At 38.9% G+C, this 19,871-nt stretch overlaps 1 protein-coding gene across 1 annotated transcript in view; it reads left to right on the top strand.

Annotated features, from left to right (window-relative positions):
* The first annotated feature begins 4,122 nt into the window (after nt 1-4,122).
* TM9SF2 (transmembrane 9 superfamily member 2) overlaps nt 4,123-19,871 on the top strand; it is a 93,811-nt gene continuing 78,062 nt past the window's right edge. The window contains exon 1 of the mRNA XM_037799839.1: nt 4,123-4,466. Coding sequence (XP_037655767.1) covers nt 4,302-4,466 — 165 coding nt within the window. The 5' untranslated portion in view covers nt 4,123-4,301. The remainder of the gene's footprint in view (nt 4,467-19,871) is intronic.

Genomic DNA, 19,871 nt, shown 5'->3' with positions numbered 1-19,871 from the left:
AAATCCCAGAGATCAGATAGTTGAATTCAGCAGCCACTCTCCCTCTGTAAGCAAATTATGTGGCAAGGCAAATTGTAATCAGAAAAAAATCAGAGCAGGTAGAATTAGTTATACAATTCGAACTTACCCATCTGCTTCATATGAGATATACAGCTACCAACACTACAGAGGTAGACTCTGAATCAGGTCATTTTCTTCCCTGAGGGGTACTTTGGTGCTTACCTCTGTGGCTTTCATTTTTCCAGGTCCTGCTGGGTAAAAAAGCCCTCTTCTGGTTGGCATGCCTACTTTATCTGACCGGTCAGTCATGTTGTCCTGGGAACCATTCTCAACCTTAAAACTTAAGATAACCTCTTACCCTGTGGTTGAAGTTTTATTTCCAAGTTGGGGAATGCAGATTGAGAAGGAAGGGGGTCAGCTATGACTTACTTTTTCTCCCTTGGGCTATCACATTTTTATATCAGAAAATGGACATTGAGGTAATATTTTTTTCTTTTAGGAAATCTTTAAAAGTCCATTCACTTACAGACATACAGCTAGCAGAGACTAATAATTTCTATTTGTCACAGAAGTAGGGTTGCAAGATAAAATACATGCACATATAATACGATATTTGGAACGTATTTATACTAAAAAAAAAAAGACAAAAAAACTTAGTCATTGTTTATCTAAAATTAAAATTTAACAGACGTCCTGTGTTTTTATTTACTAAATCTGGCACCCTACAGAGAAATCATGGGAAATGCAGAAAAATAGGCTGTCCAAATTACTTTGGAGTGGAGAGTAAGAGACAAAAAGCCAGATTATTAATTCTGAGCTGGTAAGTTAAATCTGCGTCTTAAATTGGAGCTGGCAAATTCTATCTGTAACAGAGGAAAGAAGAAAATCATATTTCTTAAGTTTTACAGCCGAGTCCGAAGTATTTCTAGAAAGGGCGCATCACAGTCAAGGGGGGAATGGATGGAAAACTTCGTTTCTTACTAGTTTGTAATTGGAACCACCACTTCCTCGGGCCTTTTTACATGACAGCGCCCAGGGCAGAACTGTCCCCAGGGCAAAGGTGTCCCTACGGCAGGGACTTCAATTTGTGACCTGGCTAAGGGGAGGAGCGAGCTCTCTCTACCACGCCCCAGTAATCGCGCAGACACGACCGCAGGCAACCAAGAGAACTCCGGGGGAGGCGTTTCCTACCAAGAAAAGGCCGGATCCGGAAGTAAGGCGTCCGGTCCTCCCAGAGACCGAGCCCCGCTCGTGACTCCTCCCACCGGGCCCTGGCGGCGCAGGACGACGTGTCTGGACTCTTGAGGCGGAAGTCTGGGAAAGGTCACCCGAGTGGGAGTTGGCAGGTGCAACTGGGAGGCTCTGCGCATGCGCAGTCTGCGCTCTGAGTGAGCTGGGGTCTGGAGTGCCAGCACCAATTTTGTTGAGAAAAACTCAATTTCTCCAGGTTTTTGCTAATGTTCTGCTCTGGGAATTGAGGGAGGGGCAGCGTTTGGATGGAAAAAGGCTTAGGGAATATTTGCGGCCCAAAGGGCTGGACCTCCCCAAATAGCCACAATGAATAGCAGAGTAACCAGGAAGTCGTTTCCTCTCTTACCTTCACCTTCGTTTGTAAAAGAAGGTTAAACTGTCTAGAAAACTTATTAATTTTATTTCAGCACTAAAAGTCTGCGAGTCTAAATTCAGATTTAGACTTCCATGTTACCTATTGCCTTGTCAGTACCACTCACGTAGTTCTTTCTGGATACTTGTTCCTTCCTTCCTCCCTCCTTCCCTTCCATTTCCTGACTGCTAAAACAACTATGCAATAGGTTGGCTTAAACAAAGGGAACTTATTAGCTCACAGTTTTGAGGCCAGAAGTCCAAAATGAAGGCATCATCAAGGTGATGCTTTCTCTGGGAAGATTGTTAAGTTCTGGAGCTGGCTGCTGGCAGTCCTTGGACTTGGGCTTTTTTTGTCTCATGGCAATGCACATGGCAGCCTTTCCTGGCCTCTCTCCTAGGTTCCCTTGGCTTCTAGCTTCTGGCTGCTCCCTTGGCTTCTCTCTCTGTGGTCCTCCCTATAAGGCCCTCAGTAATAGAATTAAGATCCATCCTGATTCAGTTGGGCTACACCCTAACTGAAGTAACTTCAAAAGGTCCTTTGTACAATGGGGTCATACCCACAGGAATGGTGTACTTAGCTCCAAGCCACCACAGGGAGTCAAGACAGTAAACAAATAAACATGATAGTTCCAGATATTAAGTTCTATGGGATGCCAGGATTTCAAAACATAGTGAATATTAAGAGATTTTAAGATTGTATAGGACACTCCTGGCAAGAATGGAAGCTGGGAGGTATTGCAGTACTCCAGGGACCTAATATTTCGCCTCAGAGTAGGATGATAGCTGTGGATATGGATAGTAGTGAAAGGCTTGAGTCTAAGGCTTGGCAGCCCAGTGAACAGGACTTACTGGCAGACTGGATGTGGAAGTGAGAGAATGAAAAATTAAGGCTATCTTCTAGGTTTCGATCCTGAGAAGCACGTGGACAGTGGTGCCATTTCTTGAGATGGGGAAAACTGGGGGAGGAAAAAGTTGGATGGGGGCAGTGAAATTGTGAAGGACAAGTATTTAGCATGCCAGATAATTAGAAGATAGTGGACAAAAATGTTAATTCTCCTTTCCTTTTTCTTTTTTTCTCCTTTCCTTTCTATATGAACATTCTATTGTTATATTGGAAATCTTCATGAATTCAAGAACAGATTGTAAATTCTTTCCCTATCCCAAAGTAGGTGTTCAATAAATGCGTTGATTGATTGACTTGAGGGAGAAGGTGTGAGAAGGGGAAACCACTTATACTGTTCCACTGCCCAGACCCCTGCTAGATAGACTTGTTATAAAATATGGCTGCCATTCCTCTGTGCCAAGAATGTGCTAAACACATACATTTTGCCTATAATCTTTTCTCTCTACTTCCCAGTTAATTAACCTTGCTAAAGTCATTAACTAGAAAGTGGTGTTCCAAAGATGTAGCTCTTAATCAGTACAAACTTCCTTTGCAAGCAGGAATTTTATCTTTCAGTTTGCTGTTTACCCAACAGTATAGATCAATGGTTCTTAAACTTTTTTGGAGAGTCAGATCTCTTTGAAAATTAAATGAAAGTTATGAACCTTCCCTTGTGAAAACTATAAACACCCACAAGAATTTAGATACAATTTCGTGAGGTTGGAAACTTTCCTGAAACCCATCCTTGCCCATTCTTGCATTCTGGGCTGGATGTCCCCTCCACCCCACCCCCCGAGGTTATGATTCCTTGCCAGTCTCAGATGGGGCATTCTTCCTAATTATGTGATCGAATTCTAAAGCTCAATTGAGTTGCCTTTGTCACCCAAAAGCAAACTACTCTTTGCAGAATCAGAAAATACACCAGACACACATCTTGTCACATCACGAATGCGGAGAGTGACAGAATATGCTCAAAGCTAATCATACCATGTTTGCATTTTGCCAGCACTATTTTCCTCACTGAACTCTACGGTGCGTCCATGTTTTTCTTTGCAAAGAAACGTCAATACTACCTTCTATTCGCCTTTTCCCATTTTTCTCCCCACTTCATTTCCACTCACCCTTAAAGTCTGTTTATTCTGTGTAATCAACTGCCCCCACCCAAAAATGCGCCATCACATCCAACGCTTGGAAAATGTCCGCGCATACGCTGTCCATTTGAGGGTTTACAGCTAGTTTCTTCCCATGTTTCCTTATCCTGCTCCCAACCACCTATATCCCGCAATTTTCCTTCCTGCTCCGCCACCAACTCCACATCCATCAAAAGGTACTTTCTGGAGTACTATGTAATTGGCGTTGCAGTGCAGCGGGCAGTGTAGCGAGGAAACCCTATACTGTTTACAGAAAATTAACAAAAAGCAGCAAACAGTAAGCGCCCGACAAGAGGCACTGGCGTTTTAGGTTGGTATTTGGAACCAGAACGTGAATGCCGGAACAACCCTCCCAGCCACCACTCCACTCGGCCCGCCGAAAACCTGGACAGTGGATTTTCTGCACTCTCGTTCCCGGAAACTCCTTAGGGCGCTTACGGCCACTCTCACTGAGCATGTGCGGACAGTATTGCGCATGCTCTGTCGAGGTCCGGCTCGGTTTCTGTTGCGGGATCCGCGGTGTCTCTTAGCGCAACCGGAACTAGCCTTCGCGGGCCCGGTTTCCCTCCTTTCAGGCCGCCTTTCGTCGTCTCCGAGCCTCCCTGTCCCTCCTTCCCTCATCATTCCCTAGGCTTGGCTGCGCCTTTCCTGAAACAGCCGTCATGAGCGCGAGGCTGCCGGCGTCGTCATCTCGGTGGCCGCGGTTGTGGCTGCTGTCGCTGCTCCTGCTGGCGACCCCGGGCCCGCGCTGGGGCGACGCTTTCTACCTGCCTGGCCTGGCGCCCGTCAACTTTTGTGAGGTAGAGAAAAAGAACGACGAGTGCAAGGTTAGTGAGGCCTGGCGGACCCCCAGCTGCACTTTCGGGAGGGAAAGTCTCACCTTGTCAGGGAAGCTGGGGTCCCTGGGTCGGAGCGAAGGGAAGGGGGCGTAGCAGTGGGTTGGGTCGAGTTTCCCCCGAAGCGTCCGGACCCGGTGCGGCTTTGGTTGGAGGCTCCTGGAACGGCTTTTAGTAGGGTAGATTCGGGAGGACTCAGCAGGCCTCAGTCTTACCTCCAGTTTTGCCGGCCAAATAATATGAGGAACTGTATTCATTTTTTCCCGAATAGGGGCTATGTGTCGAGCTTTTTTGGAGTTGGGCTTCACGACTCGGAGCCTTTGAGTTAGATTTTTGCAGGTTAGCAAGCATTCCATGAGTTGCGTGTTCTCTCACAGCCGTATGTGTCACGCACCCTAAAGATGTGGACGACCACGTCCGTGCATGTGAGGAACTCCCCAGCTTAGATACAACTTACAGTAACTTAGCTTCATTTCTACTGTTTTATTGTACTTTCCTGGAACTGCAGGTTGGTTATATGAGCTTGTTCTTTTAGGACTTTGACTTGTAACATCACGATTAGCAGTTGGTTCCTTATTTGTGAAATACAACATTCAGAATTGCATAAACTGCGTTAATAAAGTTGTAATGACATTTAATTCCTGCCTTTTAAGTGGGGAAAAAAGGTAAATATACAAAAAGTGTGTAAGACCCCACTATTTAGTTTCCCTGAGATTGTTTTAAGTACTTAAAAGGACCCAATGATGGGAGAAACTGGTGGTTTCTTTTAGGGCAAGTCTTGAAAACTTTGATCTCTTATGACATTAACATTTCATGTTTTCAGTTGCTAGTAAAAGAGGCAGAAGTAAAGTAACCTTCTTTTAGGTTATTCCGTGTAAGGCATGACAACATACCTGCACAATTATTTTGTGAAGTTGTTAAAACTTTACATTTGGAGGATGAGGATTTCTTTAAACCATTAATAATTTAACGATTTAAGTAATCCTTCAGGGAACTTTCACCATCTATAAATAGGTTTATTTACTGTTTGATTATTTTTTAAGCTGGTGTTTATTTTATTACTGCTAGTTTTATTGTAGCTGTAATTTTGAGCATATTTTAGGGCGTTAAAGAAGCTATTACATTTTTCATAGCAGTTTGTAGTCTGCTGAGATTTGTCAGCTGTCCTAAATGACATGATGATAGAGCTGTTCAAAGACTTGTATCTTTTAAAATGTCTAAGGATCTTCAAAGTTTATTAAATCAACATTTAGCACTTCAGTACTGTAATACTCAGACCCAGCAGTGCTGGAAACTTTCACCCCTTTTTGAGAGTTCTGACAGAAAGAATATATTGCTTTCAAGTGGGAGAGCTAGTCTTGCAAGCACAGTGGTTTTTCCATTACATATTGTAGTAATCACCTTTTAAAATCTAGTGTTTGGCCTTTAAATTTAATTGTAACAGCAATTGGGTATTGTATTGCCTCAAAGATGAAGAATATATTTCCTGTTTTCTAGGAACCTCAAAGTAAGAGACATGAGCTTATGAGCAGATTATTGATACCTGATAATGTTATAAAAGATACATGTCCAGAGTACTCTAAAACAAAAAATTAGGAAACATCTGTGGATTGGAGTCTTCAGGGAAAGCTGCAAAGGAAGTGACATTTGAGATGGACTTCAGAAAATGAGTATGAGTGAAATCTACAAGTGGTCTGCCGTATTGGATGCTTTTTGCTTTTGAAACAAGTCTTTAAGTGGCTACTTGTCTGTTAAATTTTAGTTAATTTCAGGGAGTTCTTCTGGATTCTTAATTTTTATATATATAGGTATACAACAGGCAAGGTAGATCATTTTTCTGAAATGTTTGGATTTTCATCTTTGTTGCCAGCAGCTCTCTTATCTGGGTCAGAAGAAACAGTCTTAGAAGGACAGAAGGATGTACTTTTAGCCCTTTTTTCCCCCAGTTTGTCTAATTGGTATAAGGAATTTAAAGTTAATTTTAATATATCTATTATTTGCCTTTTAAAGAATAAGCTGTAAATAACAGTAAACAGTCTAAAATTTTATTACTTCAATCTGTGTATTAATTTATTCGCATCCATTCCACATTTGTTAAGGACAGGCTTGTACACACTATTCAGAAAAACTGAAGGAACTTATTTTTATTTTTTTATTAAGATTTATTTACATACCATACAATCATCCAAAGTATATAATCTGTTGATCACATTACCATCATATATCTGTTCATTTGTCACCCCGATCTGTTTTTTTTTTTTTTTTTTATCATTTTCCTTGTACCAGAAAAAGTGAAAGTAAGAATAAAAAGTTAGGAGTAAAAACAGAACACCCAAATTGTCCCCCCACCGTGCCCTATTTTTCTTTTAGTTCTTTTGTCCCTGTTTTTCTACTCATCCATCCATACACTGGATAAAGGGGAGTGTGATCCACATGGCTTTCACAATCACGTTGTCACCCCTTGTAAGCTCCATTATTATACAATCGTCTTCAAGATTTAGGGCTACTGGGTTGTAGTTTGATAGTTTCACGTATTTACTACTAGCTATTCCAATTCATTAAAACCTAAAAAGGGTTATCTATATTGTGCGTAAGAGTGACCACCAGAGTGACCTCTCGGCTGCATTTGGAATCTCTCAGCCACTGAAACTTGATTTCATTTCATTTCACATCCCCCTTTTGGTCAAGAAGACGTTCTCCATCCCATGACCCCGGGTCTAGATTCCTCCCCAGGAATCATATTCCTTGTTGCCAGGGAGATTTATACCCCTAATGTCAGATCCCACGTAGGGGGGAGGGCAGTGATTTTACCTGCCAAGTTGTCTTAGCTAGAGAGAGAGGGCCATATCTGAGCAACAAAGAGGCATTTGGGGGAGACTCTTAGGCACAATTATAAACAGGCCTAGCCTCTCCTTCACAGTGAACAGGCTTCTGAAGGGCAAGTCCCATGATAGAGGGTTCAGCACATCAAACCGCCAGTCCTCAATGTTTGTGAGAACATCAGCAGCCATCCAGGTGGGGAAGCCCAGCACCTCTGCATTTTCCCCCAGCTCCTCAGGGGGGCTCTGCATATTTTTTCCATTTTTTTTTTTTTAATTAGCTATTACCTATATCAAAAAAAAAAAAAAAGGATAAAAAACATTTCAAACAAATCAAAACAAGGGAATGAGAAAAAGACACCTAACCTAAAATAACTACATTGCTTCCAACATGTTCCTACTCTTACCCCAAGAAAATATATAGACTGTAACCCAGTAAAGGAATAAGAAAGACAGATAACCTAAGATAACAACATTTCTGTGAACTTGTTCCTCCCATACCCACCAGAAATTAACAAGCCATAGTCATTCCTGGACATTCCCAGAACATTAAATTTACCCACGATAACTTATCTGTTCTTATTAGATTATCATTCCCCCTTCATTAATTGCTATCTATCTCTAGGTCTCCTACATTCTACATTATAAACCATTTATTTTACTTTTTCAATGTTCACATTAGTGGTAGCATGTAATGTTTCTCTTTTTGTGTCTGACTTATTTTGTTCAGCATTATGTCTTTGAGGTTCATCCATATTGTCATATGTTTCATGACATCGTTCCTTCTTACTGCCACATAGTATTCCATCATGTATGTATACCACATTTTATTTGTCCACCCATCTGTTGAAGGACATTTGGGTTGTTTCCATCTCTTGGCAATTGTGAATATTGCTGCTTTGAACATTGGCTTGCAGAAGTCTGTTAGTGTAATTACTTTCAGATCTTCTGGGTATGTACTGAGAAGTGCGATTACTGGATCGAAGGGTAACTCTATATCTAGTTTTCTAAGGAACTGCCAGGCTGTCTTCCAGAGTGGCTGAACCATTATACAGTTCCACCAACAATGAATAAGAGAGGAACTTATTTTAAAAATTAGAAATGGGAGATGTGAAATAGGAATTATTATCCAAATAATCTAGAATTATTCCAGAAGATGCTGTTAGGGTAGGGAATTGAGCTGGATGAATTGGATTCTATCTCAGTGGACAGTCTCTGATACTGTTTCCATCTATCTTTCCATCTGTAAAATAAGAATAATCATATTTGGCTATTCTATATTCCCCTTAAGGTATTTTACATTTCTTAGAGGAAATGTAAATTTTATCATTATTGTAAAATTATAAAATATTAATATAGAGATGAAACAAGTGTGTCTTTAGCATAAGCATAAGTTATGTAGTAATAGTCTTTGCATGTACTGTATAAAGTATCATGTTCTGTGTTTAGCTCACTGTGTATATTGATATGTATATTCAAAAGAACCCTGAAGATTTGATCATTTTCTCCCTTAAAATTACTTTATGTTCCATTTACTGGCAGGGATACAGGACTCCAATGAATATAAAATTCTAATTACATCACTTAAATTCTTTTTTAGCCTTCCTAAATAAAGTGTACTGTGTTCTGTGGCTTCCTTTTTTTTTTTTTTTTTTTTTTTTAACTTAAAACTGTCATTGCATGTACATAAATTTGAGTATCAACATAGTACACACTCTACTGTTTTTTCTTGACTGTGATATTTCATCCTATTACTGTACTATGGTTTCCTTAACCATTTCTTGCTTGTAAGGTATTTAAATTGATCCCATTTTTTCTCTGTTTTACATAGCTATGTTAGAATGTATTTAGCAGGAATTACTTGCATATTACCAAATATAAAATTGCTAGGTCAAAGAAGAAGCAATTTTATACTTCTATTTAATATAGCTGGGCTTCTATCAAGAAAGATAAGCTTTATTTACAGTGCTACTAGCTGAATTATTCCCCATATCTTCACAGTATTTAAATTTTTATCAGTTTAATAGCTATTTGATTGTACTTAAAACACTTTTTTATGCATTAATTTGTTTGCTACTGAGGATGCTGTGTCTTTTTATTTTTTTCTTTTATTTGCCTTATTTTGTTAGTTTTTGTAACCATAGTGATAAAGGATTGAGCCATGTTAATCCTTTCCCACAAAATCCATTTAACAGTCTTACAATCAAGGGACAGTATGTTGACTGCAGTAAGTAGAATGAAGCCCTAATCAGAAATGAATAGATTTTCACAGGGTAAAATGTGAACTTCTGATCTGCTCTGTAAAAATTTTGGCAACTTTAGTTTATCTTTAGATTACCTTAAATGTAGAGTGGCATTCTGTTGGCTAATAGCTGAAGATTAGTAAACAGTTTACCTTTGCAGCTTTTGACTTACACAGGTAATTAATTATTTATTGGCTTGTCAATATGAATTCAGACCTAAGAACTAAAAGTAATATAACTCTTGCATACATCTGCCACTTACTAACTTTGTGATGTGCAGATCAGGTTCTTAGATGAAAGATTAAGAATGTCCTTCTGTGTAGTAAATAAAAATACCCCGGTGGTTATAAAAAAATGTTTAAATGGATTAGTAACAACTTTTTGAAAAAAAAAAAGGGAAGGTACTCAAATCATACTTTTAACATTCCTTTCTTGGTAGTTATTTTTAGAAGCTTTTTATAAATTGTGCCTCTGTTATTTTGAGAGCAGTTGCCTCTAAATATGGGATGAGTTAAATTTAAGAAAACAGTAGTGATGTTGCTCTGAACAGACACAAGAATGAATGTATATCTACCTGTTTTAATTTGACCATAAAGTACTTTGAAGATTTTGAACTAAAGAAAAAATTATGTATATGTGTACTTATTGAAACAATTGATATGTATATATTTGTTTATTTATATTTAGCGTTGCATTCTCTACTTTTCTCTTGAGAAAAGAGTATTGATTCTTAGTTTCTGAGAACTAATGAATGTGTGGTCTTACTGATATTGTTTCAAATCTGAAATCTAGCATTGGAAAAAATCACTCTGATTATGATAAATTCACATTTCAACAAATTGTTCTTCCTTCCTATGAAAAAAAGTACATGAAATTGAGATAGAAAGTTGTGTTTAGGAAATTAAATCTTTTAATAAAATTATTTTAAAACTGAATGATCATTTATTATAATGGATCTGAGAAGTAAGGTTGAGAAACAAGGAAGTCGATAGACACATATAAGTTCTGCAGAGGCTGGTCTGTGCTCTGTCATCCTTAGCCTGTTTCCCCAAACTTCTACATTCCTATCCCTCCTTGCAGTTTCCTGTCACTGATTTTCTCTCAGTTTTGTAGTTAATTGTAGCTACTTGAATGTCCTCAACAAGGTCTTTATTGTCTTAAAATTAAGTGATGAAAGACTCAGAAGAAATTTGTGAGGTATTTTTTCTTTGCTCCTATTCTCACCTTTCAAATTTATTTATTGCCCTTTGCTATTAAAAATAATAATTACAACTTGTGTGCCTGTGTGTGCCAGGTATGTATTATTTTAGTTAATCCTTTTAATCAACACATGCTTTTAAGATGGGGAAGCTGACGGGCCAGTAAGATTCAGTAACCCTCTCAAGCCTACATAGCTGGTGTAGTAAAGGCAGGATGCAAACCCAATATTCCAAAGTCGAGGCTCTTAACCACATTTTTATCCTGCTGTATCTTCCACTCTGAGCACTCTTCCATCTCTTCTCCTGCCTTCCCCCTTAAGGTCTTCAACTGCTTGTAATCCTGGACTTCCCCAGTTAATGCAGTAATCAAGAAAAAGCTTGTGACTAATTTTTTTTTATTTTAAATTCAGTTTTATTGAGATATATTCACATACCATACAGTCATCCACAGTGTACAATCAGCTTGTCACAGTACCATCATATAGTTGTGCATTCATCACCACAATTTTGTTTTACATTTTATTTTTAAATAAATTCAAAATTATAGGAGCAGTTTGCAAAAACAGTACAAACCCCATACACAGAACTCCAGCATTCCCTGACACCCCCCCGATACCCCGATCCACTAACTTTAACATGTTGTCAGACCGCTATTTCTTTCCTTCCCTCCCTCCCTCCCTCTCTCCCTGTCTATCATCCATCATCTATTGCTCTGTCTTCTGAACATATGAGAGCTAGCTGTACACATCCTTGAACAAACACTATAATTCACGTATACAATTCCCATGAACAAGAACATTCTTTTATGCAATCCCATTGAGCGCAGCTAAGAAGTTCAAGAAATTCAACATTGATATAAAGCTTACATTCTATATATATATATATATATATATATATATATATATTTTTTTTTTTTTTTTTTTTTTTTTTTTTTTTTTCCTTATATCCCAACTGTGTCCCTTTGAGCCTCCTGTCCTCCATCCTCAGATCCCATCCAGGGTTATCCTTGGCATTCAGTTGTCATCTATTTAGACTGTCTTTTTTTTTTTTTTTTTTTTCAATTGTGAAAACATATATACAGCCTAAATCTTCCCATTCCACTCCCTCCCTAGCATTCCATTAGTGGGATTAATCACACTTAGAATGTTGTAATGCTATCACCTTCCCACCATCCATTACTAGAAATTTCCCTTCACCTCAGACACCAACCCTACACTCATTTCTGAACTCCCCATTGCCCCTTCCCCCACTTCTCGTAACCCATACTCTACTTTTCATTTCTATGGTCATATTCTCTGATAATTTCTTTGTGTTTACAGTGGGGCTTAAAATTAAACTCTTAAATCCATAACAATCTTGTTTTTCTTTGATACCAACTTAATTTCAATAGGACACATAAACTATGTACCTATACTCCTCCATTCCCCCACCTTTATATAGTTCTTGTCAAAAATTACATATTTTACATTGAGTTCAAAACCACTGATTTGTCATTAGAGTTTGTGTATTTTATATCATGTAGGAAGTAAATAGTGGAGTTACAATTCAAAAACTATTGACTTCTATTTGTATTCCATTGTGGTCAGAGATTGTGCTTTGAATATGTTCAATTTTTTTGTTTTTTTTAATTGAGGCTTGTTTTATGTCCCAGCATATGGTCCATTCTGGAGAAAAATCCGTGATCACTAGAGAAAAATGAGTGTCCTGGTGATTTGGGATGTAAGGTTCTATATATGTCTGTTAAAATTCTCTGTATCTCTCTCCTTTCTTTGTTTCTCTGTCGGTAGGGGTCCCTTTAGTATCTGAAGTAGGGCAGGTCTTTTATTGGCAAACTCTCTCAGCATTTGTTTGTCTGTGAAAAATTTAAGCTCTTCCTCAAATTTGAAGGAGAGTTTGCTGGATAAAGTATTCTTGGTTGGAAATTTTTCTCTCTCAGAATTTTAAATATGTCGTGCCACTGCCTTTTTGCCTCCATGGTGGCCGCTGAGTAGTCACAACTTAGTCTTATTTTGTTTCCTTTGTATGTGGTGAATTGCTTTTCTCTTGCTGCTTTCAGAACTTGCTCCTTCTCTTCAGTATTTGACAGTCTGATCAGAATATGTCTTGGAGTGGGTTTATTTGGATTTATTTTATTTGGAGTTGGCTGGGTATTTATGCTTTGTGTATTTATATTGTGTAGAAGGTTTGGGAAGTTTTCCCCAACAATTTCTTTGAATACTCTTTCTAGATCTTTACCCTTCTCTTCCCCTTCTGGGACACCAGTGAGTCTTAAATTTGAATGTTTTATTTTATCTATCGTATCACTGAGATCCTTTTCAATTTTTTTCTCCATTCTTTCTTTTGTTCTTTCATTTTCTGTTCTGTGGACCTCTAGGACACTGAGTCGTTATTCAGCTTCCTCTAATCTTGTATTATGAGTATCCAGAGTCTTTTTAATTTGGCCAACAATTTCTTTTATTTTCATAAGTTCTTCTATTTTTTTATTTAATCTTGCAATTTCTTCTTTATTCTCTTCTAGGGTCTTCTTTATGTCCCTTTTATCCTGTTCCATGGTCTTCTTCATGTCTTTTATATCCTGTGCCATGTTTTCGTTCCTCGATTGTGATTGTTTGATTGTGCCAAGTACTGTCTCTCTTCTGATATTTTGATTTGGGTATTTGGGTTTGGGTTCTCCATATCGTCTGGTTTTATCATATGCATTAAGATTTTCTGTTGTTTTTGGCCTCTTGGCATTTGCTTTGCTTGATAGGGTTCTTTCAAGTTGTGAAAAAAAAAAAAAATACCAATCTAATTTTTCAGAAATACAAGTTGGTGGCGTATACTTTCTCCAACTAACCAGCAGATGGCATCTGCAAGTCACCTATACCCCTCAAGTCATTTGTCCCCAACTCTGTCTCTGTGGTGTGTGGGGAAATGATTTTGGTGGGGTTCAGTTGGTGAACTCAGTTTGGGTTTGTTGTTAGAGCTGTCTGCCCTGAACGTGGTGCATGTGTCTGGGTGGTCAGGGAGGCAGGGCAGCTTTAATATTGAAACCTCCCAGGTGTTCCCGGAGATTCAAGGCCGCTGCAAGAGTCTAAGCCTTCATTTCAGTTCTGCCCTAGACCCTCTCTGTCGCTGACCCAGAAACCACTGGCATTGACGTAGCGTCCCTGGGTTTTCCGAGTGGGCCCCCCTCCTCAGCGGTGATCTTCCAGGACCTCTGCTGAGGGAAGGCTGTGCTAAGTCACTAGTGCGTGTCATCCCTCAGGGGAAGCCCCGGGCTGCCAGGCTGTGCAGGGGCGCTGTCTGCCTGACGCAAAGATTAGCCTTTAATTCTTGACTGGTGTAAGTTCTGAATGAAAGGCAGGTAGTAGAGCTTGGCCCCACCCCTTTCCTCTTAGACAAGATAGACGCCTTAGGGGGAGGTCATTAGCATTTCAGTGGTCTCTCTCTGCCTGTGCCACATACCTGTCGGGGTCACAGAACTGGGAACTGACAATGGCCAAGGCTTTCTCCACTGAGTCGAAAAAGGAACAGAGCTAGTCCGAGGCGACCCTCCGGCTCTCCAAGGTCAGTTGTCACCCAAAGCCTCTGTCTGCTTCTTGGGGATTCGTACCTTATAGTGAGCAGCTCACACTTGCTAATTAAAACCCCCATTTGGAGCTTAGCTGAGCTATATTCCCTTGCTGGGAGAAAGGTACTGTCTGGCACCAGGAGGCTTTGTAGCTTGGGCTGTGGGGGAGGGGTCTCCCGATTTGGATCCGCAGTTCTTACTTACAGATTTTATGCTGTGATCTCGGGCATTCCTCCCAATTCAGATTAGTGTATGATGAGTGGACGGTCACGTTTGTCCCCCTGCAGTTCTTCCAGATTATTTACTAGTTGTTTCTGGGTTTTTTTTAGTTGTTCCAGGGGAACTACTTAGCTTCTACTCCTCTCTATGCCGCCATCTTAGATCCGCACACCACAGTCAATTTTTGAACATTTTCCTTACTGCAAAAAGAATAAAAATAAAAGTAAAAAAGAACACCCAAAGCATTCCATTCCCCCATTCCATCCTATTTTTCATTTAGTTTTTGTCTCCATTTTTCTACTCATCTGTTCATACACTGGATAAAGGGAGTGAGCCACAGGGTTTTCACAGTCATGAAGTCACACCATGTAAGCCACATAGCTGTGCAGTCATTTGTCTTTAAGAATCAAGGCTACTGGGTTATATTTCCACAGTTTCAGGTATTTCCTTCTAGCTATTTCAATACACTAAAAACTAAAGAGGGATATCTATGTAGTGCATAAGAATGCCCTCTGGAGTGACCTCTTAACTCCATTTGAAATTTCTCAGCCGCCAAAACTTTGTTTCATTTTGCCTTCCCCTTCTGGTCTAGAAGATTTTCTCAGTCCCATGATGCTGCATCCAGGCTCATCCCTGGGAGTCATGCCCCATGTTGCCAGGGAGATTTACACCCCTGGGAGTCATGTCCCATGTAGGGGTAGGCAGTGAGTTCACCTGCCAAGTGGGCTTAGAGAGAGAGAGAGAGGCCACATCTGAGCAATAATGAGGTTCTCTGGGGAATGCTCGGGCACAACTATTAAGTAGCCTCTCCTTTGCAGTAACAAGTTTCGTAAGGGTAAGCCCCAAGATTGAGGGTTTGGCCTAGTAAATTGTTAATCCTCAATGCTTGTGAGAATATAAGTAATAACCCAGGTGGGAAAGCCCAGCATTTCCGCATTTTTCCCAGTTACTCAGGGGGTCCCTGCAAATACAGTTTTATTCTCTGCCCAAATGTAACTAATTTTTAAAAAGTCTGATTTCATATTTATTTCTCTTATGCAGTCTAAAATTGAGACTTTAATTTTCAGTGGGGGGTGAAAAACCCTAGGTATATAGGAAGCCAACTTCTGGGTATTGTTGGCCAGATAACTCAAAGCTCATAAAAATCCATTTGTGAATTCCAGCATTCCTATTGGGATTTTTTATTTTGAATTAAGACTTGCCTTTTCAGAATTTTTCCCAGTGTGGACTTCTCTACGACCTATACCCCAGTATCTCAAACCTTTCTGTGACTCATCACTTGCCTTGGTTCTTGTACAAAGTCGTATTTCTTCACTGAAGTTTCTTTTTATCTTAAGACCAACTGAAGGTATAGGGTGCAGCAGTTGTGATGGAGTAAAAGCAGAAACAAAGGAACAAGGAAATAGAAAAAAAAGTCTTGTGGCGTGGACCATGTGCATAAGCAATTAAAATAGTTGTGACCAAAGTTTCAGATGTAGAATGGGCAGAGTAGGACTCCAAACAAAACAGAGGAAAAGGATTTAGAAAGGAGACTCCATTTGAAATCTCTCAGCCACTGAAGCTTTATTTCGTTTCATTTCGCATCCCTCTTTTGATCAAGAAGATGTTCTCAATCCCACACTGCTGAGTCCAGATTCATCCCCGGGAGTCATATCCTGTGTTGCCAGGGAGATTTCCACCCCTGGGAGTCGGGTCCCACATGGGGGGAGGGCAGTGAGATCACCAGCCAAGGTGGCTTAGTTAGAGAGAGAGAGCCATATCTGAGCAACAAAGAGGCATTCAGGAGGAGGCTCTTAGGCACAATTATGGGGTGGCCTAGCCTCTCCTTTGCGGTAACAGTCTTTCCAAGGGCAAGTCCTGTGATAGAGGTCTCAGCCCATCAAACCGCCAGTCCCCAATGTCTGTGAGCACATCAGCAACCATCGAGGTGGGGAAGCCCAATACCCCTGCATTCTCCACCAGCTCCTCAGGGGGGCCCCGCATACATATTTTTATTCTCTGCCCAAATTATTTTGGGATGTAGCACATGCTTTTTAATGATAAAGTAAAATCCCACAGAGATTCAGTAACTACCCCAAGAATATTTAAATAGCTCTGTCACTTTATTCTTTTACCTTTCTTGAATATATGCTTCATCTCTCCATTTGGATTATAAATTCTTTGAAAATAAGTGTTTGTATATTTTGTAATATACCACTCACAATGTCTAGTATAAGACATTTGTAAACTTTAAGTGAATATGTTGATTGAATGAATTTCTCAAGGTTCTTCAGGAATTTTTGTTGTGAATGTTCTTTGGTTTTTACATAAATTACAGAATCTGTTTTCCCCTATTTAAGAAATCAACTTCTTTTGAGGTCATCTTTTCTGCTTCTAGAACATCTTTCCACCCCAAATTTTGCTATTTTATCTTCATTTCCTTCTGCTTTGATTTGGCTTCCACCAGTTCCTATTAAGACTAAGGCCTGTACTCAACCTTAAAGCCTTTTCTTTTTTCAACTTTTATTCATGACAATTTTCAAAATTCAAAAAAGTTGAAAGAATGGTATAATGATTGCCTCTATACCAAACTAGACCATCTGGACTCAACAGTTGTTTATATTTTACCCATATTTGTTTTATCTGTGTGTCTATGTATTTATTTTTAGGGATGAATGTCATGACATCTTTAGCATATTTTTAAATGGTTCGGCTTTGAAACCCTTTATTAAACCACATAAACTCTCTAGCAATCTCATTTTCTTTCTCCATTCTTCCAGTTTTTAGTATTTGTTCTTCTTCTATATTGCAAGAATCTGATTCTCTTATAGCACTTTTGAAATTTCCCTTGTGTCATTGTAAGGGTACATATTTAAAATTGAGTGTTGTAAATATAGCACATTTACAAATATACTGTAAATGGTTCCTTTCCATGTTAAAGGTGACTTTAATTTTAATTTACCTCACATTCCTTCGCATGTTTTAAGTGAGACACTAATTCTTAAATTTTCAGATTGTTATAATTTTAAAAAGAAAGAATTAATGAAAGTGCTACAAAAATATCCAAAGTGAACTAAATACACATAGTATGTTTGTTTACTGAACAACAGGAAAGGTCTATAATTTAGTGGTGTGATATCTATGATAGAATAACCTTCCTGAAAAGTGTAAGAAGTGTCAGATAAGAAAAGTAAAGCAAAGGAATGAGAGCAGCAGAAATTAAAAGTGATGATGTCGATAGTTGTTTAATCGCTGATCTTGTTTCAGCAGGTCAGTTTTTGAACTTTTTTCCTTGTCTTAAAATGAAGCAAGTAATCCTTAGCTCATAAGGTTATTATGTGAATTGTGCTTGATAAATTATTATTTTCCCCTCCCTAGACTAATAGCCAAAAAAAAAGTAACAAGTAGGCATAAACAGGAAATTGGCAGGCTTACTGTCTTAATGTTCTAAAAGACTGGTATAGTATACTTCAACTGCTTTTATGGGAGAGGGCCTGCCTATTTCCCACAGAAACCTTCAGGGTTTTCCTTATCCTAGTAAATCTTTATTCAGATTCAGAAATTTCCAGTTTCCTGAAGAGAATTGATAATAGCTACACCTATTTTTCGTTTAACGTATAGTTTTTGCATGCCAATAATGGACCAGCTTCTGCACCAGGTGTTTTCTCTTGCTACTTTTCTTAATCCTGACAGGATTACTACTTGCCCAAGAGCACATACTTATTAAGAGTAGACCTGGAATTGGAAATGAACCCAGCAGTCTGATGCCATGTTGCCTCCAAATGAAATTGTGTTCCTATTACTTGCTTAAAGTTAAAATTAATTTTGTTTTTAGGTGAAAGATTTGTGAGTAGTATTGTTTTTTGAGTTTTGTTATTTTGGCAACTTTTGTGGACAGCCCTTGAGATAATTGTAGACTTTCTTATACATTACAAAGAAAAGCTAGAACATAAGCCTGTTAGGTGGCATTAACATGTTTGTTAATGGGAATAGAATTTGATGCTACTTCAGAACAGGAAAAGTGGAGAGATAAGGTAAATTTAATGGAGATTTGATATAAAATGCTAAGTGCAAGATGGGTAAAAGCATAATGTACAAATGAAAAAATGGGCAGGGACAGAGTGTGGAAATTTGGGCTATATACTAAAATAGAGTAAATGAGTAATAATAAGTTAATAAGATGATAAGCTTTATAAACAGTGAGGTAACATAATTATTGTAAGAGAAGATTTCCTGGCTTCTAAAGTTTGTATTCAAACACTTGTGGTAGACTTAGAGGAAGCCAATGAATTTGACGTCAAAGTTTTGACAATAACTTTTTTTTTTTTTTTTAAATTTAAATTTGAGTTTAAAGGAAATGATGTGAGCTAGCTTAAGGGCACTGTGGGAAAGGGAAAGATTAAATTATGGACAATAGTAAAAGTGGAAACTTCTAGGGCCAGTGCTTGAGGCTAATTTGTTTTTTTTGTTTTCTTTTGTTTTTTTTATATTCAATTTTGTTGATATATTCACTTACCATGCAGTCATACAAAGCGTACATTCAGTTGTTCACAGTACCATTATATAGTTGTGTGTACATCGCCAAAATTAAGTTTTGAGCATTTTCATTTCCACACACACAAAAATAATAAGAATAAAAATTAAAGTGAAAAAGAACAATTAAAGTAAAAAAGAACACTGGGTGCCTTTTTTTTTTTTTTGCCCCCATTTTTCTAGTCATCCATTGATACACTGGACAAAGGAGAGTATGGTCCATATGGCTTTCCCAATCACACTGTCACCCCTCATAAGCTACATTTTTATACAATCGTCTTCAAGATTCAGGGGTTCTGGGTTGTAGTTTGATAGTTTCGGGTATTTACTGCTAGCTATTCCAATTCATTAGAACTTAAAAAGGGTTGTCTATATTGTGCGTAAGAGTGCCCACCAGAGTGACCTCTCGGCTCCTTTTGGAATCTCTCTGCCACTGAAGCTTATTTCATTTCCTTTTACGTCCCTTTTTTGGTCAAGAAGATGTTCTCCATCCCATGATGCTGGGTCTAGATTCCTCCCCGGGAGTCATCTTCCACGTTGCCGGGGAGATTTACTCCCCTGGGTGTCATATCCCACATGGGGGAGGGCAGTGATTTCACCTGCCAAGTTGGCTTGGCTAGAGAGAGAGGGCCACATCTGAGCAACAAGGAGGCATTCAGGAGGAGACTCTTAGGCATAGTTATAGGCAGGCCTGAGGCTAATTTGTTTTTGTTTTTGTTTTTTTAATTTTATTGTGGTAAGATATATATAACATAAAATTTGCCATTTTAAGTATTTTAAGTGGACACTTCAGTGGCATTAATTACATTCACAGTGTTGTGGAACTATCACCACTATTATCAAAGTTTTTC

This window comes from Choloepus didactylus, chromosome 12, assembly GCF_015220235.1.
Source record: "Choloepus didactylus isolate mChoDid1 chromosome 12, mChoDid1.pri, whole genome shotgun sequence".
Taxonomy (NCBI): domain Eukaryota; kingdom Metazoa; phylum Chordata; class Mammalia; order Pilosa; family Megalonychidae; genus Choloepus; species Choloepus didactylus.
The sequence above is the reverse complement of the archived record's forward strand: the minus strand, read 5'-3'. Positions and strand labels throughout refer to the sequence as shown.